At 39.8% G+C, this 27,757-nt stretch overlaps 1 protein-coding gene across 2 annotated transcripts in view; it reads left to right on the plus strand.

Moving 5' to 3' along the window:
* Positions 1–16,573, plus strand: part of LOC124799511 (E3 SUMO-protein ligase ZBED1) — a 59,630-nt gene extending 43,057 nt beyond the window's left edge. Inside the window, exons 3-6 of one of the 2 annotated variants that reach the window (XM_047262929.1) lie at positions 6,206–6,421; positions 6,505–6,662; positions 7,723–7,922; positions 15,014–16,573. In XM_047262929.1, coding sequence (XP_047118885.1) covers positions 6,206–6,421; positions 6,505–6,662; positions 7,723–7,922; positions 15,014–15,336 — 897 coding nt within the window. In that variant the 3' untranslated portion in view covers positions 15,337–16,573. The remainder of the gene's footprint in view (positions 1–6,205; positions 6,422–6,504; positions 6,663–7,722; positions 7,923–15,013) is intronic. The other variant, XM_047262930.1, reaches the window with a different exon arrangement.
* The last annotated feature ends 11,184 nt before the right edge of the window (positions 16,574–27,757 follow it).

Genomic DNA, 27,757 nt, shown 5'->3' on the forward strand with positions numbered 1-27,757 from the left:
GGGAAGCTAACTAGTGCTCTGTATGTGCAGAATGTTGTTAGACCCGTTCTTTTTCCATTCTTGCAATAGGAAGGTGACATGTTGTTCCAACAGGATAATCCTCACCCATACGCTGCCCTTGGAACTCAATGTGTTCTGCAAGTTGTGCAGCATCTTCCCCAACACAACAATCTCCAGACTTGTCTCCAGTCAAGCACATGTAGGATATGATGGGACGAAAAGTGGTTTGTGCTACTCGTCAACCAACAGCTTTATAGGTCTGTGTGAACAGGTCAAACATGCATGGTATAACATATCCCAGGACAGTATTTGTCATCTGTATGATCAACTTTATGGCAGAGTCAGTGCCTGCATTGTCTCCTGTGGAGGCTACACCCCATACTAATATGGGTATTTTGGCATGGGTACCTGGTCCCTCAGAATTGCTTGTGCTAGTGATCTGTAAATGTAGTCATTTCATGCACTCCATACACACTGTTGCAACAATAAATCTTGAGTGAAATGGAAACGTCTAAAAGTGTGTACTTTTTTTCCCATCATTGTGGATGGAGGTACACGCAGTGGTTGGTACAAGGTGATGCTTTAGTAATTTCCATAACTGTAAGTTATTCCATACTTTTAGTGTTTTCCATACCATATAACTCCCCTTCTCCGCCCCAGCCTCCTGCTTACCCTCATCATCCACAGATAACTTCTCCCATTCAGTGCAGTTGCGGGGCGCAGTCTGGACTCAGCGGCCAGAGACAGTGGTCACAGGTGTGCTGAACTCTGCTTGTGTGAATGTTTGTGTGTTTTCTACTTTAGAAGAAGGCCTTTCGTCCAAAATCTCAAATGTATAGTGGTCTTTTTGCTGTGAAGTTTTTTCTTTTTTTCTTTTAATATAAACAGAGTAAGATCACATTTAAGTTGTTAATATTTAACATTCTTTAATCTTGTGACAGATTGCGATCATGATAGCACTGGTAAACACAGTGTTTCCAGCACTACGTAACAAGCTGCTCCTCTCCGCGCTCTTTCCAGCCAATGTCATGGAGTGTTAATGGGCTGAAGATGATATACCATGATTGAAACTAGTCACCTGATTAAAGCGATGCAAATTTCAATGGGCAATCTTTGATTGTTTTTATTTAAAAAACAGAACTTTTAATTTCGCTCACTGTTTCCAAAGAACAATGTTCGAAAAGATATTTTTTTTGTACCTGTCTTCGACTCAGCATCTCCTCTGTACGGTGAGCAGCAATCTATCCTTTTCAAAATAATGTCGTTATTGCATCCCGGATTTTCCATTTTTTGTTAAACTTTTCGGATTTTTCTGACCTCTTGTAAAGTGTTTACATAGAGAATGGGCAATTACTGTGTTCTCCAAGGTATGGTTGGCTACTCCGAAGAAAATCCATCAGGAAACAACACACAAAAGTTTGACACAAAGAAGTTACTGGAATCCAACGTAAAACAGGAATGGGAAAAGCAAACACATGGGAAGAATTCCATAGAAAGATCATACAAAAAGCAAAAGAACTAATACCACGGAGAAAGAACACTAACACCCTTGGTGGGACTCAGAGTGTGAAAAGGCACTGGAAATACATAAACAAGCTTTCCAGGACTACAGTAGCAAAAAATCCCCAGAAAGACTATGCTGTTTCCAAAAATTAAGAAAACAGGTTGCAAAACTTATTAGGCAAACGAAGCTAAAGTAGCTGAAGGAGTAACTGGATGATATAGAGGTAAACTTCTGCAACCACAACACAAGAGAATTCTGCAGGACCTTCTCAAGGAAGATCTGTGGGTACACACCTCAAAATTTGTGCTTCAGGAAACCAGATGCAAAACTAGCACTAACTAACCAAGAGAATTGTCAAGAACTGGCACGCTATTTCTCTACTCTCCTTAACTGCCCTGAACCTGTAACAAGATTTCCAGTACAGTACTGTACCTCCACCGAACCAGAATCACTCCCACCAACATGTGAAGAGATCAACAAACACGTACTTAAACTAAAACACAATAGGACATCTGGTGAAGATGGCATCGTTGGAGAAGTACTAAAGAATCTTGGACCAGGAGTTTACACAAATAATCTCTACCATCTGGCAAACAGAAAAACTTCCTGACAACAGGAAATGTGCACTTATCCATCCACTGCACAAGAAAGGAGATAGGATGAACCTGAACAACTGCAGAGGAATCTCCCTGCTACAAGTCACCTACAAAATTTTCTCAGCATGCTTACTCCAGAGAACACAATAACAGTTAGAATGCAAAATTGGTGAATACCAGGCGGGCTTTTGCCACAGTCGATCATGCACAGAACAATTCCTCAATCTGAAAACAATTTTAAAGTACAAGGCCATCAGGAATGCATCAATCATTTTACCCCTTCATAGATTTCAAGACAGCATTGATTCTGTTGACTGACAATCCTTGTTCAACTTGAACAGTTCTCGGGTATCCAACTGGGTAGCATCGTAATTTCTGCACAATATTTCGGCAATGTACATGCTGCCATCTTCAGGTGGTTTCTGATGAATGCTGTGCTGTTCCTCTCGGCAACCTATATATACTAGCCGTTACCCCCTCCACCGTTCCTCACCTGGTGTCTTTGGTGCGGCCGGCACGGCGGCTACTGGACATGGTGGGGGAAGCGGCGCCTGGGTCTGAACTGGGGTCTGCAGTCTCTCTGCTGCCACCATCGGGGCGGTCTTCGATCCCTGGGACCGCATCTTTGTCTCCATGCTGAGTGCAGGGTTCCAAGCCTGTCTAAGTTGAAAGCCACTGTCTTTATTAATTAGATCGTCCTGTAATCGGGTTTCAATGGCCTCTTTAGCAACGCAGTCCCAGAAGTAGTAGAATTGACAGAGTATTTTTGTTTTTTTTATAGCCCATAGTATGGCCAGTCTTTATACAATGGTCAGCCACGGCTGATTTAGTAGCCTGGCATAATTCGGTATGGTGCTTGTATTTGTGGCACCTCTCTTCTACAGTGTGGACTGTCTCCCCAATGTATGATTTTCTGCACTGACAGAGAATTTGATAAAGTCTGGTTTTTGAAGGCCTAGGTCATCTTTCACTGAACCCAGTAGAGTCAAGGTTTTTGCAGGGCATCGGAATACACATTTCACATTGTGTTTCCCCAGGATTCTACTCGTAGAATCCTGGGGAAACACAATGTGAAATGTGTATTCCAATCCACTGCAAAAACCTTTAGTTTACTGGGTTCAGTGAAAGATGACCTAGGCCTTCAAAAACCAGGCGTTTATCAAATTCCCTGTCAGTGCGGAAGCTCATACATTGGGGATACAGTCCGCACTGTAGAAGAGAGGTGCCGCAAACACAAGTGCCATACCGAATTACGCCAGGCCACTAAATCAGCCGTGGCTGACCATTGTATAAAGACTGGCCATACTATGGACTATGAAAAAAACAAAAATACTCTGTCAATCCTCCTACTTCTGGGACTTCATTACTATAGAGGCCATCAAAATCCGACTATAGGACGATCTAATTAATAAAGACAGCAGCCTTCAACTTAGGCTTGGAACCCTGCACTCAGCATGGAGAGAAAGATACGGTCCCAGAGATCGAGGACCACCCCAGACGGCGGCAGCAGGGAGACTGCAGATACCAGTGCAGACCCAGGCGCCGCTTCCCCCACCATGTCCAGTAGCCGCCGTGCCGGCCGCACCAAAGACACCAGGTGAGGAACGGTGGAGGGGTTAACGGCTAGTATATATAGGGCGCCGAGAGGAACAGCACAGCATTCATCAGAAACCACCTGAAGATGGAAGCATGTACGTCTGCCGAAATATTGTGGAGAAATTACAACGCTACCCGGTTGCATACCCAAGAACTGTTCAAATTGGAAATACGCTGGTAAAACTTCAGATCACAAATCCTTGTTCAACATCATAGAAAACAGGGACTCAACCTAATCAGACAGACATTAGCTGAAACGACATCAAAAGTTAAATTCGTGGGTGAAATCTCTGATCCCTTCATGATCAAAACCAGAGTGTGCGAGGGTGACGGATTATCCCACTATTATTCAACCTAGTCCTGGGCAAAGTAATGAGGGAATGGGAAAAAGAACTGAAAACTCAAGGACACTGGAAACCAACACACTGGGAAGATGCCGGGACAAAATAGAAATATCAAACCTAGCTTTCACAGACGATCTGGCCATACTATCAGACAACCGAGCAACAGCAATCAAATAAATAGAGGCGCTAAAAGAATGTGCAGAAAAAGTTGGGCTCCAAATCTCTTTCGAGAAGCCTGAATTTTTCTGCTCAAAATTAAGCATAACAAAATTAGACACAAAATATGGCAAAATAAACAGAGTTGCACACTTCAAGTATCTAGGATACTTGAACCTACAGGAGTTGAAAAGATTGCACAGAAGACTCGACTACAAAAACTTGAACGTACAGGAGGTGAAAAGATTGCACAGAAGACTCGACTACAAAAACTGAAGAGAGCATGTAGCAAGACACAGCACGTGTATAATAAAAACTGCATGTCCATTCACACAAAAGTCAGACACTACAACACAATAATCAAGCCTGAAATACTGTTTGCAAGTGAGACTCTAACACTTCATATGAAAAGTGACATGGAAAGCATACTGAAGGAAGAAAGGAAAATTGTGTGGAAATTCTTGGTCCAAAGCTGACAGAAGAGGGATACAGGTTACACCGTAGGAAAACTACAGAGATTATGTCAAACATATCAGCAGATGTCAGAGAAAGAAAGTTGAAGTTCTATGGGCACATCATTAGCCTATCACCAAAATACTCACCAAGAGAATTCTAACATACATACAAGAGGTAAAATAAACAATACCGTGAATCTCACAAGGCAAACTGGACCTAGAAGCAGCAAAAATCGACCCAATAGAAATTGAATACAGAAATGTATACAGGGACAAGATACACAAGTGGAATGTGAGGTCAGAGAATGCAGTCCCAAAGAAACAAGGGACAAAGTGGACTGAAGATAGAAAGAGATTCCATGGAGAAAATGAGAGAATCATGTAATAGCTATTGCCAGATGAGAGCAGAAGTCTGAATTTTGTCTTCATGTGTTCCTTCACAGAGGATAATTAATGAATTTTGTTACCATTCTGTTGCTGTATCACCATAAAGATGAATGACGTTAGTAGTAATGGTCTTGAAAAGTAGCTGAATTCAGTTAAATTCAACCAAACTACAGATACAGCTTGTAAATAGAATGATAAGATTCCTTAGGTGAAATTTTTTTCCAGTATTCATTGAAAGAGACTCATTACTCACATCTACTAAAAACAAAGGGGGGGGGGGGGGGTCAAGAACTAATCCACAGAACTGTTACATCACACCTCTCTTTATGTTATTTAATTATAAAACATATGCAAAATTTTAACGTTGCAACCTATCTGGTCCAGAATAACTTCCCTTGAATGTGATATGAATTCCAAAAACCTCACTCTCACAGAATCCAGCTCACTCATCACATGATATACCAAGTTCCATAGACTGTTTCTAGACTTTAGTAAAGTTATTGATTCAGGACCATACCAAAATACACTAAAAAAAATTAATATTCACTGTCTAACAAAGTTTGTAGCCAGGCTGAAAATTTGCTCACAGAGAGAATGTGGGTGAACCTACAGGGAATGCTTGCTTTTGTTTAACCTACATTCCTCTCAAGGGTACGGGATCCATATCATATTTGACTAATATGGGCCATCAGACACAAACAAATAAGGGTGATAGGCTTATTCGACGGGCAAGAGAGAATAACAGAAATGCTGAAAAATCTTCACTGGCGGATAATGTGAAAAATTATCTTTAGGAAACTATGGCAACTGGTTTTCAGGACATAAATTGTGAAAATTGTAGAGGTGTCTCTTTATAGATTGCTGTTCATTTGTTAAAGTATGGTAAGGATAATAACAGCTTGCACAAAGACAAGTAATCAGTCTTTCAAATTGCATTCTTGAATGAAACAAGTAGGAACCTGAATATGTGGTACAATAAAAGAAAGTCTCTACAAAAAACTTCATAGTGATTCACACCACATAAATGTAGATTAGAGAAGTCTATGTTTTAGCATGTGCGGGTAGTTCCTGAGGAGATGATAATTGAATTGTACATTGTTTACTGTGTGGCGTTATATGCATCCTAAGCTGTGCTGATTTCTGTTACTAATTACACATAAATGGCAGCATTCTGTGTTTCAGATTGAAGAGGGGGTGTTGGCAGCAGATTACCCAAAGGTATGGACGTCAACATATCTAATGTTGGAACAGATGTTAGTCCGAAGAAATATCCTGCCATCAGTCTTAGAGAATGTTGAAATTGCTGATAAAGAAGCTTTTATATTAAATGACCATGAATGGAAAATGTTAGAAGATCTAGTGATGATCTTGGAACCATTCAAGGTAATTGAAGCAAGTTTTCTGATTTGCTAAAACTAAAAACTCTTGTTTTGTTGGTTTCCTTTCATGGAAAAGCTTCATTTCAGGTTACAATTATGACGTTAAGTGAAGAGAAGATACCTCTCATATCACTTCTGAAGCCCCTCTTATGGCAGCTCAACAGTTCTCACCTTAAAGTTAAGGATACTGATACAGAATTTGCACAGAGCTTCAAAGCAACACTATCAGAAAGTCTTTCAGCCAGGTGAGTAGAAGCACTCTCACACACCTTACAGATACAATATCAGTTTCTTTAGTAATGGTAGGAATACTGATATACAATGATTGTTAGTTATTGAGTATGAGTAATTGTAGATAACTCTGCAGCATCCTTCAGACATTTCTTAGAGACAAATGTAAGTCAACACATATATCTTTAACTTATAGCTTTTTGATTAGAATCTGTAATGATTTATGTGTTTGCTTGAATATTAAGACATACTTGGAACACACACACATCCTGCTCTGTTGTTTTGCAGTTTCTCCAAGCTAATATTAACAGTGTCACTGATGTCCATTTGTAATCACTTCAGTTACAGCCCCCTGTTTTCCATTGATGTTTGAAACTTCTTGGTGAATGTTTTGTAAAAATTAATCAACTTTAAGGTTTAGTACTACCTGTCTTTCAACCAGGCAACTGGCTCACCCGTATCATGAAATCATACTGTGTCATGGGGCAGCATATCATTTTTCACATACTCAAGGCATTAAATGCCAGAATTAGTCTGAATCATTGGAGATGTATTGGGGTAGCTGCATTTGAATATCTGATATTTTCCCACAGTTTTAATTTTTGTCAGTAAATAATGATACTGCCATGTACAAGATGTTTGAAAAGTCCAAACCATTCTCTAAATATGATAGATGGTGCATTTCTCCTGGCTCAGTACACCAATATGCCCCAATTCTGTCATTCTGGTGTAGACTTGGGTCAGACTGTTGTAGCAGTCTTTGACATCTCTTTAATATGATATCAAATTATTATTATTGCAGCTTATTCTGATTTCACAGAATAGTGTCTTAATGTCAGAGGTGTAGTATAATCAATCTGTAAGTTTGATCCTCTCTTTTCATCCTTGTTCCTCCCATGCAGCCTAAATATCACATTATAATGATTCTGTTGTGGTATAAGTGTTTCTGTGTATAGCAGGGTAATTTCTTCAATGCTATGGACCCACGTAATCTCAAACATTATTTTTATTGCAAGGAAGGGGGGAAAATACTGATGATGATATGCCACATGTATAAATTTCTTTTTGTTATAGATACAGTGATCCTGCAGTTGATGTATTGCTTCAGACTGCCACCACCTTAGATCCACGTTTTAAGTTACTTCCGTATGCTACCGAAGAAGACAAGAGCATTATTTCAGGACCAATGAAACAAATGTTAATATCATATGTTGAAGAAGAACGTGGGTGTCCTAATGGAGAAGAATCTCCAAGCAAAAAAAGCAGGTTATCAGGTGTGTGTTTTAAATTAATAAATGTTCAGTGGTGTTTGTAAGCCCTAATGTGGAAACCAAATGCACCAGTCTTTCTCAAGATGAATAAGCAAGTATGTTTTCTTAGTCCAGTTCTTCAGTATGTTCATGCAACAGCTAAGAGACAAACCCCTGAGTTCAGATATATGTATTGAGTGTCCATGATTTCTGTAATTAATTCCTGTAGCAAAAAGAGGTAATTTCATATGTTTTCCTAGAGCAACCTGCCTTGAAACTGATAAAGTTTTCTTCAGTGATGTCATCTTCACAAATTTCAAATAACTGCACCAGTGCTTTCTTTATCAAGTCCTACACACATTTCAGGATAAAGCCATTATCAACAGTCAGATTTCCAAATGTGCAGAATTATCCATGTTTATACAGGGTGTTACAAAAAGGTACGGCCAAACTTTCAGGAAACACACAAAGAAAGAAAATATGTTATGTGGACATGTGTCCGGAAATGCTTACTTTCCATGTTAGAGTTCATTTTATTACTTCTCTTCAAATCACATTAATCATGGAATGGAAACACACAGCAACAGAACGTACCAGCGTGACTTCAAACACTTTGTTACAAGAAATGTTCAAAATGTCCTCCATTAGCCAGGATACATGCATCCACCCTCCATCGCATGGAATCCCTGATGCGCTGATGCAGCCCTGGAGAATGGCATATTGTATCACAGCCGTCCACAATTAGAGCACGAAGAGTCTCTACATTTGGTACCGGGGTTGCATAGACAAGAGCTTTCAAATGCCCCCATAAATGAAAGTCAAGAGGGTTGAGGTCAGGAGAGCATGGAGGCCATGGAATTGGTCCGCCTCTACCAATCCATCGGTCACCGAATCTGTTGTTGAGAAGCATACAAACACTTCGACTGAAATGTGCAGGAGCTCTATCGTGCATGAACCACATGTTGTGTCGTATTTGTAAAGGCACAGGTTCTAGTAGCACAGGTAGAGTATCCCTTATGAAATCATGATAATGTACTCCATTGAGCGTAGGTGGAGGAACATGGGGCCCAATCAAGACATCACCAACAATGCCTGCCTAAACGTACTGTAGAGCAATGAGTCGCATGTCAACACAAGCACCGAAGTCGACATTACCTTCCTTCAATTGGGCCAACTGGCGGTGAATCGAGGAAGTACAGTACATACTGACGAAACTAAAATGAGCTCTAACATGGAAATTAAGTGTTTCCGGACACATGTCCACATAACATCTTTTCTTTATTTGTGTGTGAGGAATGTTTCCTGAAAGTTTGGCCGTATCTTTTTGTAACACCCTGTATAGACACCCATGAAACGGGCATAACTATTTTACACAAAAACATCAGACTATATGCATTCTGTAAAAAAACGTATGCTTATTCAGTAATTAACACTTTATGGGAAATAAAATGAATTTTTTCATTCTGGCTGAGTGAGGTGGTGCAGTGGTGATACACTTGACTTTTATTCTGGAGGCTGACAGTTTGAGTCCCTGTCCAGCCATACCGATTTAGATTTTCCCATAGGTACCCTAAATCATTTAGTGCAAGTGTCAGGATGATTGCTTTGAAAAATAAATGGCCAATACCCTTTCACATCCTTCCCTCAGTCCAAGCCTGTGTTCCGTCTCAAATGACCTTATTGTCAACAAGACAATAAACTCTAATCTTTCTTGTTTTGTGTATTCTTAAGTGTACCATCCAGTTCTGTTCTGAGTCCCATAAGTGCAGAATTTTATTACAGGGTTTTACGTAACTTTCCCGTCTTTATTCCCCCATACTAAGTGAATAATTTTATTTAGGGTCATTAAGCAAAAGAATTAATTGAGAACCATTTGCACAAGTACTGTGCTAAGGTGTAATAACTGATATAATACAGAATTAACATCTGCTTTGTGTAGGCTACTGGAAAGTTTCCATTTCTATTCCATAGACAAATTTGTAAAAAAGGCGGGCCCTAGTTTTTAAATGTAGTTGCATGGGTATTACTAAAAATAAAATGGTAAGTAATGTTTACACTAATCAACTATACTTATCCTGTAAACTGAATCATTCCATACCATTTCAGTGAAAGAATCATTCAAGTGATCTATCAGACATGTAACTAAATAACTAATTACATATGTGCATACATCAGTATGTTCTATTCAGTAGCATTTCATATAACAGAGAGCAGGAATATCATGAAATTGTTCCAATCAGCTTAGAAGAACCTCAGGCAGCTTGAAAAGAGATGAAAGACGGAAAGGTAGCAGGAATTATTGAAATACAGTAGCCTGATCCTACAATGGAGACTGTTACACACATTAAATTAATACTGGCAAATGAGAAAGGCACCATATTCTTGAAAGACAGCAGAATCAATATCCTTGTTTAAGAAAAGGCTCCAGAGATTGTGAAAATACTTAAATTTCACAGATAAATTGCATGCAACAATAATATTAGGTGACTTAAAAAAATTTCTCTCACGCATGTGTGCCCCCCCCCCTCCCCCCTTTACACACACACACACACACACACACACACACACACACACACACACACACAGAGAGAGAGAGAGAAGAGAGAGAGAGAGAGAGAGAGAGAGAGAGAGTGTTAATGAAAATCAGTAGTCAGAAATCTTTATAAGGGCAAGAGGAACAAAGATTAAAGGAATTTTAACGAGGAAGGTTATCCAATATCACTTTTTTTTACCTCACAGAAATGACATAATGGCACACGGGGGCACTGTGAAGATAAGGGTAGCAGATTACCAGAAGGAAATATTTTAAGTAGTTTACACTGATGAGGCTTAGTTCTCCAAGAAATGGAAGATGACTTCCAAGGAAGACGGAATCACTTTATCATGTGTACAAGCATTATGATTATGTGATTTCAAGAAAAGAGTAAAGTAATTGCCTTTCTGTGGTAAGGATTCAATAAGAATTGAAGTCACTGTACATGGAGAGGTCTCCAGCGATGGGATTGATCTTTTGAAACCCCTGTTTGCTGGTGTAGGTTAGGGTCCTAGATATCAAACACCATAAAGTCATTCACCGTGGTGGCCCCTCGTTTATAAGTAATAAGTGTAAAAGAATTTCTCCTGATGGTCTAGTGTGTTGTTATTTACGCAGTCATTTGGAGTGGCGTGGTGTATCGTACAACGCTGATAAGCTGAAGGGGATGGGTTGAGATCCCATTGGATGCTTTTTAAATTTTTACCAAAATTATTTCCCTCGTTCTTTTTATTTGTTTAACTGGTTCAAATGTACATTTTTTTCTAACACTTTGCTACATCATTTTAATAATTGTATTACATTTCCCATTTCCTCTCATTTTGTCTTCCTATCATTCTTTTTTCATTTGGAATCTTTGTCGGTATGGTTTTAATTATTTTATTTATATATTGTAATATTTAATCATTTAGAAATACTGATGCATCAGTTAAACAACATAAGGTGAAATAATATACCAGAATTTGTATTGGTTATGCAATAATTCAAGACTTTATTTTTCATTGTGACTTGCACATTTCTTTTTGGGTAGTAATTGTCTTATAAACATTTAAAACATAAACTGTTCTTGCACCATGGACAACATCTTCATGTTTAGTAATTTGTGATTATCTTGAAGTAATTCAGATGTGATCTGGAGTTTTTTTATCATATTTTTCACCTGATGATAGAAATATACATCACTTGAATGATACAGAGGAATACATTATGGAGAAATAATTTTCACAGTGCAAATAACTTTTACAGAATTATTCACAAATATTAAGCATATAATGAGCTGTCCATCTGACTACTCTATGAATCTACAAGTAACAAAAAATTATCTTGTTCGGCGTCAGGATACATGCATCCACCCTCCATCGCATTATTTTCCTCTCCTCCACCTTCAAGTAGGTGATGATGACGTTATTCTAATGTTCAATTTCCGTGGCAACCCTCAGCCTGAATTTATTTCCGAAATCCTGCATACACCACATGTGGTAGCAATTCTCTGTAGAATGTCGAAGTATATTGTGCTGTCGCTTTTGAGCAAAAACTGTTTTGATCCCCGAAACCTAAGTGAGCGATGATACATTGATTTTGTAACTGCAACCCATCAAGTATTATGACATTGTTTGCACTAACGAATTTAGTCTCTTTTCTTTTATGGATTCTGTGTTTCATTTTAAAATTCTTTACACACTTCCCATTTGCAAAGAATGAAAAGTTTTCTGGTATGTACAGAACAGTGACAGCCATCGCAGAGACTTGCAGTGCACTCATTGTCACTTGGTCGTGAAACATCCGAGCAATCTTAAATTTTTTGCACATTTTAAATGCTGCACTTAACAAAGAACAAACACAAGAGGAAAATGAGAAACAAAAAAGGAACTGATTTGTTATAGGTAAAAGCAAAATGCGCAATGATTACGAATCCATTGGGATGGTCAAACATTTATCTAGATTTCCTTATACCTGCTCTGACAAAAATATTTATTATAGTCACAATACTATAGATGAAGATTTAACAAAAAAAAAAAAAAATTATAAATAAAATGGAATTCAAATGAAGTGATGATTAGAAACAGTAATTACAATAACATGGATGAAAGTATAAAATGAAAAAAATGGAAGAAATTAAATCAGTGTTAACACAGAAAAGGCAGGGATGCCAACAAATACTGGAATTCTTGAGAACTACAGTGTGCGTCGCATTTACTTTCTATTCACTACACCTAATTCCATCTTGTAAGAGCACTTCCTGAGGCTGGTTGTTGTTGTTGTTGTTGTTGTGGTCTTCAGTCCAGAGACTGGTTTGGTGCAGCTCTTCATGCTACCCTATCCTGTGCAAGCTTCTTCATCTTGAAGTACCTACTGCAATCTACATCCTTCTGAACCTGTTTTGTGTATTCATCTCTTGGCCTCCCTCTATGATTTTTACCCTCCATGCTGCCCCCCCCCCCCCCCCAGTACTAAATTGGTGATCCATTGATGCCTCAGAAGATGTACCAACCAATCCCTTCTTCTAGTCAAGTTGTGCCACAAATTTCTCTTCTCCCCAATTCTATTCAATACCTCCTCATTAGTTACGTGATCTACCCATCAAATCTTCAGCATTCTTCTGTAGCACCACATTTCGAATGCCTCTACTCTCTTCTTGTATAAAGTATTTATCATCCATGTTTCACTTCCATACGTGGCTATACTCCATATAAATACTTTCAGAAAGGACTTCCTGACACTTAAATCTATACTCTATGTTAACAAATTTCTCTTCTTCAGAAACGCTTTCCTTGCCATTGCCAGTCTACATTTTATACCCTTTCTACTTCTACCATCATCAGTCATTTTCCTCCCCAAATAGCAAAACTCATCTACTACTTTAAGTGTCTCATTTCCTAATCTAATTCTTTCAGCATCACCTGACTTCATTTCACTACATTCCATTATCCTTGCCTTGCTTTTGTTGATGTTCATTTTATATCCTCCTTTCAAGACACGTCCATTCTGTTCAACTACTCTTCCAGGTCCTTTGCTGCCTCTGACAGAATTACAATGTCATCGGCAAACCACAAAGTTTTTATTTCTTTTCCATGGATTTTAATTCTTACTCCAAATTTTTCTTTTGTTTCCTTTACTGCTTGCTCAATGTACAGAATGAATAACATCAGGGACAGGCTACAACCTTGTCTCACTCCCTTCCCAACCACTGCTTCCCTTTCATGCCCCTCAACTCTTATAACTGCCATCTGGTTTCTGTACAAATTGTAAACAGCCCTTTGTTTCCTGTATTTGACCCCTGCCACCTTCAGAATTTGAAAGAGAATATTCCAGTCAACATTGTCAGAAGCTTTCTCTAAGTCTACAAATGCTAGAAACATAGGTTTGCCTTTTCCTTAATCTATTTTCTAAGATAAGTCATATGGTTAGTATTGCTTCATGTGTTCCAACATTTCAACGGAATCCAAACTGGTCTTCCCCAAGGTCGGCTTCTACCAGTTTTTCCATTCGTCTGTAAAGAATTCGTGTTAGTATTTTGCAGCCGTGACTTATTAAACTGATAGTTCGGTAATTTTCACACCTGTCAACACCTGCTTTCTTTGGGATTGGAATTATTATATTCCTCTTGAAATCTGGGGGCATTTCGCCTGTCTCATATATCTTGCTTACCAGATGGTAGAGTTTTGTCAGGACTGTCTCTCCCAAGGCTGTCAGTAATTCTAATGGAATGTTGTCGACTCCCGGGGCCTTGTTATGACTCAGGTCTTTCAGTGCTCTGTCAAACTCTTCACGCAATATCATATCTCCCATTTCATCTTCATTTACATCCTCTTCCAATCGCCCTTGTATAGACCCTCTATATACTCCTTCCACCTCTCTGCTTACCCTCCTTTGCTTAGAACTGGGCTTTCATCTGAGCTCTTGATATTCATACAAGTGGTTCTCTTTTCTGAAAAGGTCTCTTATTTTCCTGTAGGCAGTATCTATCTTACCCCATTTATAAATGCTTCTACATTCTTACATTTGTCCCCTAGACATCCCTGCTTAGCCATTCTGCAAGGCCATTTACTAACCTATAATTGTATAAGATAGGATATAATTTCTGGCTGATAGTGAAAACATTACAGTAGTAAACCTGTATTACTTTGGCTTCATTTGGCCCATTATAGTGAGACTGTAAAATTAAATGATTGGTGGAAGCATTAAACATTCCAATATCGTGAACTCAACATATTACTCGATATGTTTTTGATGTATACCTTAGCAATACAGGCAGGCCCTAACTGCAGTATCATCATTTGGAATTTTTGGTTATTTAAACCGGTAGCTGCTGCTCTGTAAACAAACATGTCTTAACAATTTGTCTTTTCAGTGTCCATGTAGACTTTTACATTATTTTATAAACCCATAGCTGTATAGTATTATTAAAAAAAGGTCTATTTAAAGACTTATCACAGTTGTGAAAGTAAAATATGCTGACAGAAAAGATTGTATTAACAAATCATAATAGTTGTAGATGTTTGACAGTGTGTGTATGATTTTCGTAAGTACAGAACAGACATATTCCATTAGTAATGAAATTAATGTTTGCTAATTTGTTTAGGTATGGAGTTCCTATTGGGAGATCTTTGCACAGGTCAGTCTGGCATGCCAGCTGAGGAACGAGCAAATCTGGAATTAGTGCAATATCAGTCAGAAAGTGCAGCTGCCCTCGACCAGTGCCCACTAACGTGGTGGGCACGAGCTGCAGCAAAATGCCCAAACTTGGCACGCCTCGCTCGCAAATATAACTGTGTTCCTGCTTCATCAGTTCCACCTGGCCGAATTCCTGTGGAAAACCAAGTACTGTTTCACAAACGGAGGGCTAATCTGTCGCCAGAATTAGTTGATAAACTTCTTTTTCTCAATGGAAACCATGTGGTGTGAACAGTGGCTTCCAGTTTTTGAGTCTTTGCAGTGATTGCAAATCACTTTTATTAAAAGCTGTTCAGTTTGTGTATACTTCTGTAAAGCTGTTTAAAACAGTGCATGATGGAGTCACATATTGTGAAGACTTTTATGGTGCTGTGAACACCTTGATGCCTGTGTGTGTGTGTGTGTGTGTGTGTGTGTGTGTGTGTGTGTGTGTGTGTCCTATTTAGAACAGTAAGACATTCTGTGAAAGTCATTTACTGTTTGTTACCATTACAAGTCAACAACTGAACAGAATCCTTTTTGTGCTTAAGGTAAGAGACTGTGCAAAAACTAACTTATGTAACGTCTAGTGTTCATGTTTCATAAAATGCTGTGGGAAGGGTTAGAGTGGGTAATATTTGTACTTTGCAGTGTAAGAGTCTGTATAGAAATTTTACCTTTGCGTGGTGTTCTTTTTTTTCCAGTACTGCCTCTCTCTCTTCCCACTTTACAAAAATGTACCTGTCATGTTTTAAAACAAACTGTACTGTTAAATATGGTATGTGAAAATTTATATGTAATGACGTGAAATATAGTGTGACACTGTATTTTGTGGAGTTATGCTTTTTGAAACCCTGTTATCTGGGAAAAATTGTAACATATTGCAGATATTATGAAGATATTCTGCATATGCAGGGTAATTTATCTATGTTTCTCTCTGTCTCTTCTTCTCATTGAGTACAGTAGCTTGTCACACCATAACCCCGACAAAACCCATAGGTTCCAAAAGTACTATGTTATGTTAATGATAGAAAGACAATATCTATTCTGTCTTAGATACAAAGTTCTTGTAAACATGAAGTGTGTCATAATGTCAGCCTTTTGCTAGAATGAAGTAATTGTAAATGATACACTAGTTTTGAAATTTGCTGTTGCTAAAAAAACTACCTTGCAATTCAGCACTTATTTCCTAATGGCTGTCAATTTGTTTATTGATTATTTCTGTTTATTATTAGAAGTTCTACGAATTTCTCAAATGCTATATAAATTTTACATAGATAAGCAATTGTATTTTTATGTACAACCATTAAAAGAATAATGTTTGTTGGATGCCACTCACTGAAGCTGTATGATAAATATAATGTATATATGAAATTCTAATTTTATGTAACTTAAAACTTTTGTATACAGATGTACCAGGAATTACCAGTATTTTATAGATCTCTTCTACAAACAAGTCACTCTGAATAAATCAGTAGAAATATTCAAAGATTATTTTGAACTACAGTGTGTGTAAGTATTAGCCCCATACGTAATATACCAAAGTAAGTCCATGCAGTGAATGGTTTCAGTCTTGTACTGAAGGTGCTGCTCTTCATCAGACCAGTTTGCCTACACGTGAAAATGATCTATTCAAAACAGTATACCAGATACATTATGTGATCAAAAGTACCCGGACACTTGGCTGAAAATGACTTACAAGTTCGTGGCGCCCTCCATTGGTAATGCTGGAATTCTATATGGTGTTGGCCCACCCTTAGCCTTGATGACAGCTTCCACTCTCACTGGCATATGTTGAATCAGCTGCTGAGAGATTTCTTGGAGAATTGCAGCCCATTCTTCACGGAGTGCTGCACTGAGAAGAGGTATCAATGTCGGTCGGTGAGGACTGGCACGAAGTCGGCATTCCAAAATATCCCAAAGGTGTTCTATAGGATTCAGGTCAGGACTCTCTGCAGGCGAGTCCATTACAGAGATGTTATTGCCATGTAACCACTACACCACAGGCTCTGCATTAGGAACAGGTGTTCGATTGTGTTGAAAAATGCAATTGTCATCCACGAATTGCTCTTCAACAGTGGGAACCAAGGAGGTACTTAAAACATCAATGTAGGCCTGTGCTGTGATAGTGCCACGCAAAACAATGAGGAGTGCAAGCCCCCTCCATGAAAACCACGACACACCATAACACCACCGCCTCCAAACTTCAGAGAAGGAAGCAGGGACCAGAACTTGTGGCTGTTGCTGGCGGCTCCGTGTCATCCCCTCGTGTGGCGTATCCTGTGTGTCTCTGTAGCAGTGCTCAACTGCAAATGACACTGCTACAAAATCTGCAGTTATTTATACCAAGTAGCAGCCATTGTGGCACTCTTGGCCGTGTAATTGGAAACATGACCGAAATACCGATGTTGGAGACACCACCTGACCTGTGCCACATTTTACTGCTGCATTGGAAAGTTAATGCAAAGTGAGACCAGCCCGTCCCACAAGTTTCACATGCTTGCTGTCTTCATCCAAATGGCGAGACACTGTACTCACTGGCGGCTAATCCAGTGTTCTGTTGCACCTTCTGACAAAATTTACTCCTAATCTGTTAATGGTAGTACACTTCATTGATTTCAATAACTGCTGATGGTGAAATGGAGGGGAAACATGTAACACATCGCATTCCGTAAATCCTTTAATGAAGGTAAGCTTTAGGGATGTGGAAGAAGTCAAATTTGTACATTAGTATGCAGAATCAGTCTTTGCAGGCTACTTTTGTACAGTATACTACCAACAAATTATGACTGCTGCTAGCCTACTCACATTGTTAACTATGGAAATTACTTTTATCCTTTCTGTGAGTTTTCTGCACCATGTGGCATGTATCCCATGCAAGTTTTCGTTTCCTCGTATCCTGCCAGTGTCGTGCATCACTCAGGTCACTCCATCATTCTATTGTCGCCGTGTCATGGAAGTCTCCAGTGCCAAATTTTAGAAGGCCATGTTATTGTAGCACTTCATTTCATATTTTGTCTCTTCTTGTTAGTTCACAACTCCATTTCCTTTGCCTTTAATATCTTCTCGTTGACTCTGGAGACTTCCCACAGTTCAGCACCATACACAACAGTGGCTCACAACTATAATTTTGTACATCCTCCTTTTCATATTTTTTGTTGTCATTTTATTCCAGATAATGGAGTGTAACTGGTTAATTGCCAACTTTCCATTTCCTATTCTGTACTTTATTTTCTCATTGCTTCCACCTTTATGTAAAATGATCGTCCCTAAATATTTATGTCATCAACAACACGTTACTATAGGTCCGTCATTCATAATAAGAACCCTTCCTATACATCTCACAACAAAGTGTTCGGTCTTTGTAAAGTTAATGTTCATGCTCCACTACTCATCCTTACTTACTTTTAGATTGCTAATTGTAGGAGAGACCAATAAGGGTACTCTTTCATTTAAGTTTGAATACTTTGGGTTTTCCAAATTCTTGACTGATGTCTGCAAGGAACCTGCCACTATAGTGCCAAGGATATACAACTACATTCTGAACCCTAAGATATATATTTATGTAGTTTTTACCAACCACTATTACCATTTAGGGAGTAAATGTATTGGCATGGTGCAAGAATCCCAAGGTCGCTGAAGAGGTTCCTTGATGAAATTCAGTGAGTATAAATATGCAAAATACACTAACATTCCATCCAAAGGTCAAAGCAGTGAAGAGAGATTTCTAAGTGAAAGGCAAATGTGAGCTTTTTGGTTAACATGCTCACATTTGCTGATACCACGTCAGTTTACATCCACGTAGAAATTGAGGAATATCGCAGAATGAGTTACATTTTGTGGATGCCCATTGATCTTAATTTCTGCTACTGTAAGTCATTTTCTTTGTTTCAAATAGCGTAATATAAGGCTTTGTAAGATTTAGGGTTAAGTTGTTTACTGTAAACATGTTCCATTATCCTCCTGATTGTACCTTTTATTTTTGCATCACCAACCATCAGTTTTTGAAGAGTCCGGTCCATCACAGTCTTTGGTAATAAGAACAGGTGTAGGCCAAGTACCAAACCATGTTCCACTGTATTTGTTTCCCCACTCTGCACTTGTATTCTCATGATATTTGTCATTGTGGCCCTTTCTTATCTCTTGCTAAGATATGATTTCATATTTGCAAAGGAGATGCGTGTTAACTCCATAACATTTTACTTTTCGTATTAGAAGTTTGTTGTGGTTCACGCTGTTGAATGCAAACAGAATGGTTTTTCTAGTTTTGTTCTACCAGATGTGAGTTTGTGGGGTTGTCAGGGCTCTCTCTACAAAGCACCCTGGACTGATGGCAAACTGAGTAGTTGTGGGAAGGTTTTTGTCCAAAAAATGGCTCAAAATATTCTATTATAGGCTATTACCATCATTTTATTTAGGCTGTCTTGGCAAAATTGTTTGTTAAAGTAGTTGTACAAACAAACCATCTCAATACTGAAATCCAATCAGTTATGAAGTTTCGAAAGGTAAGTGGACATAGTGATGTTGAAAGTCACTTCCAGTAGTGTCAAACATACGGGTCAGTTGTAGTGAGCAAAGGAAACACAAGGTACAGGTCTTGAGCATTCAAGGAAGGTCATTCACATTGGCACACAACTGCATCTGCACAAATGACTAAAAGTATTGGGTTAGGAATTTTTTTATTGTTCCCCTTATGGCCACACACTGTTGTGCAGCGATTGGAGTCTCTTCTGTCTGAAAGCCAGGTTTATGTTTAAACATTTTGAGGAGAGTAAAATGAAATTTGCAAAATTGGCTAATATCTCATGAGGCGGAATGTGAAAAGTTCAAAATAGTCTTTGGAATGACAAATTGAAAAATAAATTATATCTGTAGATTTTTTTTTAACCATTAATTTTTATCCTACTGTCATAGTATTATTCCTGATGGGTCCTTAATTCTGAAATGCTCTTCATATTTTACCTAGAAGAAAGGTGAGCTAGTCCAGCAAGTTATGCAGTAGAATTTCTGTGAAGTTTGGCAGGTAGGAGAGAGATACTGGTGGAAGTAAAGCTGTGGAAATTGGTCACGAGTCATGCTTGGGTAGCTCAGTTAATAGAGCACTTACCTGCAAAAGTCCCAGGTTTTAGTCCTAGTCCAGCACTCAGTTTTAATCTGCCAGGAAGGTTTTTGCCATTTGTGTCAGAAGCATCAATACAAAGAAACACAAAAGATGAACAGAATACACAACACAAGTTACTTAAAGTGAACATGTCTGGGCATATGAACATGGAAGAGTACACCACTGATGGCCAAAGTGGGCACCTGCTTCCTTAGTGCAGGATATGGGACAGAGCTGTCAGCAGAGCAGGTGGCTCACGATTTGCACTTCTCTGTAGTCACAGTTGGTAGTGATGACTGGAAATCCCCCGTTTTGGAGATTACATCTTGATCTTCCAACTCCAGAGGGTAGGTAACTGAGAGTAGGCTTTGTCATCAATTTTTTTAGTGGCCATGAGGGAGATTTTCAGATAGTGGAGGCCAATTAGAATTGTTTACATCTTGTACTCTCTACGTTTCTATTCTTGCTTTGGATGCAACTGTTAGCAAGATTTTGCTGCTTTTCATCAAGCTTTTTCTGGACTGCAATTGCTGGACAGTTACTACATAAACATGTAACAAGTGCCTAGGCTTTGTTACCAGGTCTTTTATTCCACATTGGCAGCAGATTCATGAGTGATGTTGGGGAAAGTAATACTTGTCAGATGATTTACCTTGGTAAGCAGTGTATGTCACAGACATCTATAATAACATTATGTGTCAGAGACAGACTATGGCTCCAGCTGCCAGGGACTGGTCGTGTGTGTTGCATTTGCATGGGTGTGTGTCTGTTGTTTAATTTTGACAAAGGCCTTGTTGTGATTGGCAAGCTTTCAGAGCCATTGACTCCTTCTTCAGGCAGAAGAGTTGAGGGGAATGAAGAAGGGTGAAGGAGAAGGACTGGAGAGGTCTAGGAAAAGGATCAGGGACTGTGGTCATGTGTGTGTGAGTTGCATTTGTGTGGGTGTGTGTGTGTTGTTTAATTTTGACAAAGGCCTTGTTGGCCGAAAGCCAACTGTGTGACAGTCTTTTTGTTGTACCTTTCTGCGACTCGGCATCTCTGCTATATGGTGAGTAGCAACCGTCCTTTTCATCATATTATAACCTCATAGGTCTCATTCAGTCACTTGCTGAATTCATTGGCGAAGGCAGATGTGCTAGACACAGTGGACTCGCATTCGGGAGGACGACGGTTCAATCCTATCGTCCAGCCATCCTGATTTAGGTTTTCCGTGATTTCCCTGAATCGCTCCAGGCAAATGCCGGGATGGTTCATTCGAAAGGGCAAGGCCGACTTCCTTTCCTAATCCAATGAGACCGATGACCTCGCTGTCTGGTCTCCTCCCCCAAAATAACCCAACCCCAACTACCCCTTAACGGCTGAGAGAGCCAATCAGATGTGCTAAACAGGGTATGCATATTCTGCCACGGATTTACAGGCTGTAGGTTCATGGCTGAGAGCTGTACGTGCAATTGATTGTCTTCCTATAGATGTTATTCCTGGCTTCTAATTTGAGCCTTGTGTTAGGGAAGTTGTTTGTATGTCAAAGTGTGATATGGTGTACCATCTAACTAGGAACCCCATGAGTGAGGTCACAAGTTCAGTCTTTATTAAGATTCATTTGAAAGTGTTGTTTTAACAATTATGACAGTAAAAATATTAACTGCTAATGTCTCATCATGTGCATCAGGAGGGTGATAGAAAATTAGTGTCCGGTAGGTGCAGAGATCAACCTCTGGGATATATGTTATTTAACTGAATTGATAAACAATCTGCTCACCAAGTAGCAGCAGAACACACGCATAAAAGACAGTTGTGATTGGCAAGTCTCCCCTGACCCGCAGTTCTGGGTGACTTTCCCAAAATCTGCCCCTTTTTCCTAGACCTCTGCAGTCCTTTTCCTTCACCCTTCTTCCTTCCCCTTCAACCCTCCCGCCAGAAGTAGTAGCCTCTGGTTCCGAAAGCTTGCCAATCACAACAGTCTTTTATGTGTATGTTCTGCCGCCGCTGCATGAGCAGATTTTTTTATATATCCAATTAAATAATTTATATCTAAAAACAAAGATGATGTAACTTACCAAACGAAAGCATTGGTATGTTGATAGACACACAAAATTCAAGCTTTCGCAACCCATGTTTGCTTCATCAGGAAAGAGGGAAGGAGAGGGAAAGACGAAAGGATGTGGGTTTTAAGGGAGAGGGTAAGGAGTCACTCCAATCCCGGGAGCGGAAAGACTTACCTTAGGGGGAAAAAAGGACAGGTATACACTCGCGTGCGCACACACACATATCCATCTGCACATATACAGACCCCAATAATTGATTTTCTTCTAGAATTTATATGTTGAACATCCTAAAATGAGCATCATTGACCTTCAAGAAATGTTCAAAACAAAGCATTAACTTGCACCATGAACACCAAACGAAAACTGGCATGCCACAGTGATCTCAAAGGCTTGCACCATCAAGATTGAAGGTGAACTCCTTGAGACAATCAGCTAGGTATCCACTTTTGAAGAACACAGGTGTAAGGGGGAGAACTGATGGAATGTGATGGCATGCAACTGACTGTCATGGGGCTTATCATGAAACTGGCTATCCTTTAAGATGTAGCTGCAGGTAGTGCGATAATATGTGTTATAGGCACAGAAGAAAAGAAACATCAAGAGGCTGCATTTGTCTAGTGGTTCCAGGTGGTGTGAACTGAAGCATCAAACACTTTTCAGGAGGATAGTTTATTCTAAAGGAGTATGATTTTTATATGCAGACCTGGAGTTAAGAAAAATCAAGTTATTTTGACCAGCTATTGGCCAAAAGCAGTGCTCATACCATAGTTGTAGTTCTCTTACGCCCGTTTTCCCACTATTGCTTGCTGTGACAGAAATATGCCCTACTGCCCTTGCAAGGTCATGCACACAAGAAAGAAGCATAGGGGGCAGAGCACCTCAAACTTCTCTCAGTACAATAAATAACTTTGCAGCCTATTTACCATCCTGTTTGGCAGTTGGCATAATTGTATACAAATGCAAAAAGGCACCAGTGTTACTTGGTCTTGATACAACTCCCTTAGTGCCCCTAATTTCCAGGGTTCCTTTCATATGGATTTCCTCTTAAAATCCCGATTGGTCAGAGATGAAAACAAATTCCTTATTGAATGATGGGATAAGTGTTTATCTCATCTACAAATTTTAGGCTGATTCATCATCGTCAAGTTGACGCTTTGCTGTTCTTTTGTCTTCCGATTCAGTACACAGTTTTGAAGTTAGGCAACCATCCACTGCTTGCCTTGAAGTCACTGTAATCTATGTTGCACTCAATTTGATGTGTGTAACATAGTGGGTTACTATCATGCACATCCTGTAAACTGCATCAAGCAATCTTAAAATGTGGAGTCCACAGCTCTTGATCTAGTGGTTAGCATTACTGGCTCTGGATTGGGGGGTCCCAGGTTCGACTCCCGGCTGGGTCAGGGATTTTCTCTGCCCAGTAACTGGGTATTTGTGTTGTCATCATCATTCAGGAAAATGGCGAGACTAGACAGTGAGAAGATTGGGAATTTGTACGGCACCGATAAACGTGCCATTGAGCACCCCAAAACTCAAAATCATCTTCATGCAGAAACAGCAGAGTTTGTAACAAGTCCTGCCTTTAATATCTGATCATACTGCTGCAGACTTACTGGAAATCTGTACATAATTGTTTTTTAATTATGTTGTGGATGATCTTCCGTGCACCCTGTCGAATAAGGATGCTGGCTTGACACCTGTTTCTGTATTACTTTCACTTGTTAAGCACGTATCATCATTGTACTCCTCATGTAAATTGTCTGCATCTCGAGCGTATACAACACTACACATTTCACTAACTCATCTTTCAGAAGTGCAAATATTTCATCGGCCTCTTCTTTCTCACTCTGCAAAATTCCTTGGGTTCCTTTCTGATGAAATGTCAACTTTGGCAACTGCTGTTGTAGATATAATGTAATGTTTGCTTTGTTTATCATTGCCATTGCTCTGCTTTGTAGCGCCACCACTAGCACTGTTTCGAGCTACATGTTGACTAAACAGTTCAACTATGCTGCATAGCCTTATGCTGTGCACACCATTCGATATGTCCAGCCCCACCCCCGTTGCCATGTCAGCCAATATTGTGGTTGCATGGTAGATAACGCATGGGGCATCGAGTGCCATAAACATCATTTGCCTTTTGCGACCTTGCACTCAAGGGGTCCCTTGTAAGTGTACTCTTTGCTATGACAGATTGAGTTTACAACATGACTGCTGTAAGTGGCTGGTCATTAGAATAAATCTTAAAAAAAAGACCACTATGCTTCCTTGTGGTAACCTATTTTTCAGGCATCTCTCAAAAATCTACGTAAGAACCTTCTGTTGTTTAATAATTCTTCAACATGTTTGAGGAAACTGTAATCCTTGGTGTGCCCTTAGATCTTTCTTTTATCAGTATGCACTGAATGACAGTATCATAAGCAGCTGTTAGGTATGTGAAAGCTACACATGATGTATGTCTCTCCAACCCATTCTGTACATCACACTGACTGCTGCACAGGTAGTGTTGGGTGTTTCACCAGAAGACCAGTTTGCTGTGGCTGTTGGTGGGCACATGGTGTCAGGATCAAGGATCTGCTGTGGCCAGCAGTCAGCTTGTGGCTGTCAATGTGATGTACTATATTAGACTAAGAATTAGAGATGTACATTTGTTTCCTGGTCTAAAATATGCTTCACGAATTGACACTGGCTCTGTCCTGTGCTGCAAGCAGTGTAATTACATTCATTCAAATGGATTTATATAAAAGATGTTAATGTATGTTAGTTATTTATCTGGTTTCAGAATGGTGATATCACATGTTATTTTCTTCATATTTTTGGGATGTGACATGTTACAAGAAAGAATTATGAACTGATGTGCACCCTGTGCTTTGATAGATAAATTAGTATCCTCCAGAGTTGTGTTGAGCCAGGGTACTCAGTGTGTGCAAGAAGCAGCTGGGTCTTACTTCCCGAATTAAAGAAAGAGCTGCAAAGCATATGCTTTTACAAACAATGAGACACCTAAAAAAGATATATTTCAATATTTATTTCCTGACTGAATTCCTTGACATCGGCTGTATTACATATTGATCGTCTACCCAATAGTGTCGTATGAAAATTTGTGTCAGGCTGGGATTCAAACCCAGTCTGGCACAAATTTTCAAATGGCGCTATTGAGTAGAAGGTCTATGCCTTATACAGCTAATGTCAAGGAAATCAGTTAGCAAACAAATTTTGAAATATTACGTACAGCAATGGATCGTCAGCAGTGTCTGTTCTTTCAGATATGCATGTAAATATAAAAATTATGCAAGCAAAAAGTACAAGTTAACTGGACTATATTGTGGCTTTCCTGGAATCAAAGCGGTCAATAGTGCATTTTTGAAAATATCCAGTTATTGATTTTGAAACTAGCTTTTAAGTGGTCTGTGTCACATTTCTTTCTGAAAGTGCCTCTAATTTGAAAAGATCAGTTTAGAATTTATACAAGGTCTGTTCAAAAAATTCTGGAACTTATTCCACAAAATTTTTCTATGCTGACCTTTTACTTATTGTGCATGATCTCATTCGAAGTACTGTCCTCCACAATTGATACATCACTCCGAACGCTGTTTTCACTTCTGGCAGCAGTCTTGTTACATCTCTTGTCAGATCACAAGAAGCGCCATCTGCGAATTTTCTTTTATCTTGTCTATCATTGCAAATCATCCTTTCAAGAGGGTTTTCCACTTTGGAAATAAAAAAAAAAAAAAAAGGTCTGCAGGGGCCAGGTCACCAGTTGCAATTCTCTTAAGGAAACCTCATTCTCATTTGTGTGCTCTAAAAGCTCTTCAGAGATTAAAAGACATAGGTCTTTCTGGTCATGAGCCATGTGATGAACTTGGTGGCAACATGATGCATTCCAAGATGCTGTCACAGGATTTCACGACATGATCCAACTGAAATGTTACATTCTTCTGCAATCTCTCGGTCAGTCAGTCTTCAATTTCGTTGTTGTTCCTGACACAGCGTCATTGGTAGACATTGAAGGGCATCCTGAATGAAGGTCATCTTTGAACTTCTGTCTGGACATTTTTTAACCATGTGAACCATTCAAAACATCGAGTACGGCTTAAGCACTCACCACTGTCTTCCGCCGGGCATCTCCGGCTCCGTTTTTGTTAACAATTTTGTCATCTATTGCTGTTGTCCATGGACCTGTCTCACTGAGCAGCATCTTCAGCAATGTCTTGATCATCTTTATTCCTGGAACATCGACAATGGCTTTCGCTTTTCCGCTGACAAAACCATCTGTACGTATTTATGGTGGCGTAAATCTTTACATCTTGAGCCTGTTGCCCTTCCGTTCATTGAAACTACGAAATTCCTGGGGCTCATGCTCAATAGGAAACTCTCTTGGTCCTCACATGTGTCTTGCCTGGCAGCCCACTGTACTCAATGGTACTTGCTGGGGTGCTGATCGAACCTCCCTCCTCTGTTTGTACCAGTCTCTTGTCTGTTCGAAACTTGACTATGGGTGCTTTGTTTATGCATCTGCACGTCCATCCCTCTTACACTGTCTCAACACTATCCACCATCGTGGCATCCATTTGACCAAGGATGCCTTTTACACTAGCCCGGTTGAGAGTCCGTATGCTGAAACTGCTGAACTACCATTGTGATTTTCTCCTCAGCTGTATGCATGCTGTTTATCTGCCATTTGTGTCCACCTATCCTGTGCCTCCTTCTTCAATGATTCCTTTTATCGCCATTAAGGGGAATGTCCCTCTTCTCTGTTACCCCCTCGAGTCCGCTTTCAGCACTTGCTACGGCGGCTTAACTTCACACTACCTTCAATTTTCCTGGTGGGTGTGAACCCTTCACCACCTTGGCTTCGTGAAGTGGCACATATTAACCTTGGCCTTCATTAGCTTCATAAGGACACTACTCCAGCCTCGGTCTATCACTTTCAGTTTCACGACCTTCACATGGAACTTCACGATAGTACCTTTGTATATGCTGATGGCTCTTGGACTGACCGAGGGGTCGGGTGTGCCTTCGTCATTGGCACCCGTGTCTTTCGATATCAGGTTCCAGCAAACTGCTCAGTATTTACATCCGAGCTCTTCACCCTGTATCAGGCCACGGAGTACATCCAGCGACACTGCCTTTTCAATAGTGTCCTCTGCTCAGACTCACTCAGCGCCCTTCAAAGTCTGTGTGTGCTGTACACCGCCTATCCCTTACTACAGAAGGTCCAGGAAAACTGTTACTTGCTGACTCTTGGTGGAGCCAGTGTGATGCTTCCGTGGGTTTCTGGTCATGTTGGTCTGCCAGTAAACAAGGTCGCAGTCCTCATACCTCAGCCTGCGAGTTCGTATGTTCCCTTTGATGATCTCTGTGTTACCATCTGTCAGGAGGTGGTATCCCTTTGGCATCACCAATGGACCTCCCATCACGGGAATAAGCTCAGTATTATTAAGCCTCTCCCATGGGCTTGGACGAGCTCCGCTCGGCCTTCCCAATGGGAGGAGGTCATTTTAACTAGGCTGCATATTGCGCACTG

Source organism: Schistocerca piceifrons, chromosome 1, assembly GCF_021461385.2.
Source record: "Schistocerca piceifrons isolate TAMUIC-IGC-003096 chromosome 1, iqSchPice1.1, whole genome shotgun sequence".
NCBI lineage: Eukaryota > Metazoa > Arthropoda > Insecta > Orthoptera > Acrididae > Schistocerca > Schistocerca piceifrons.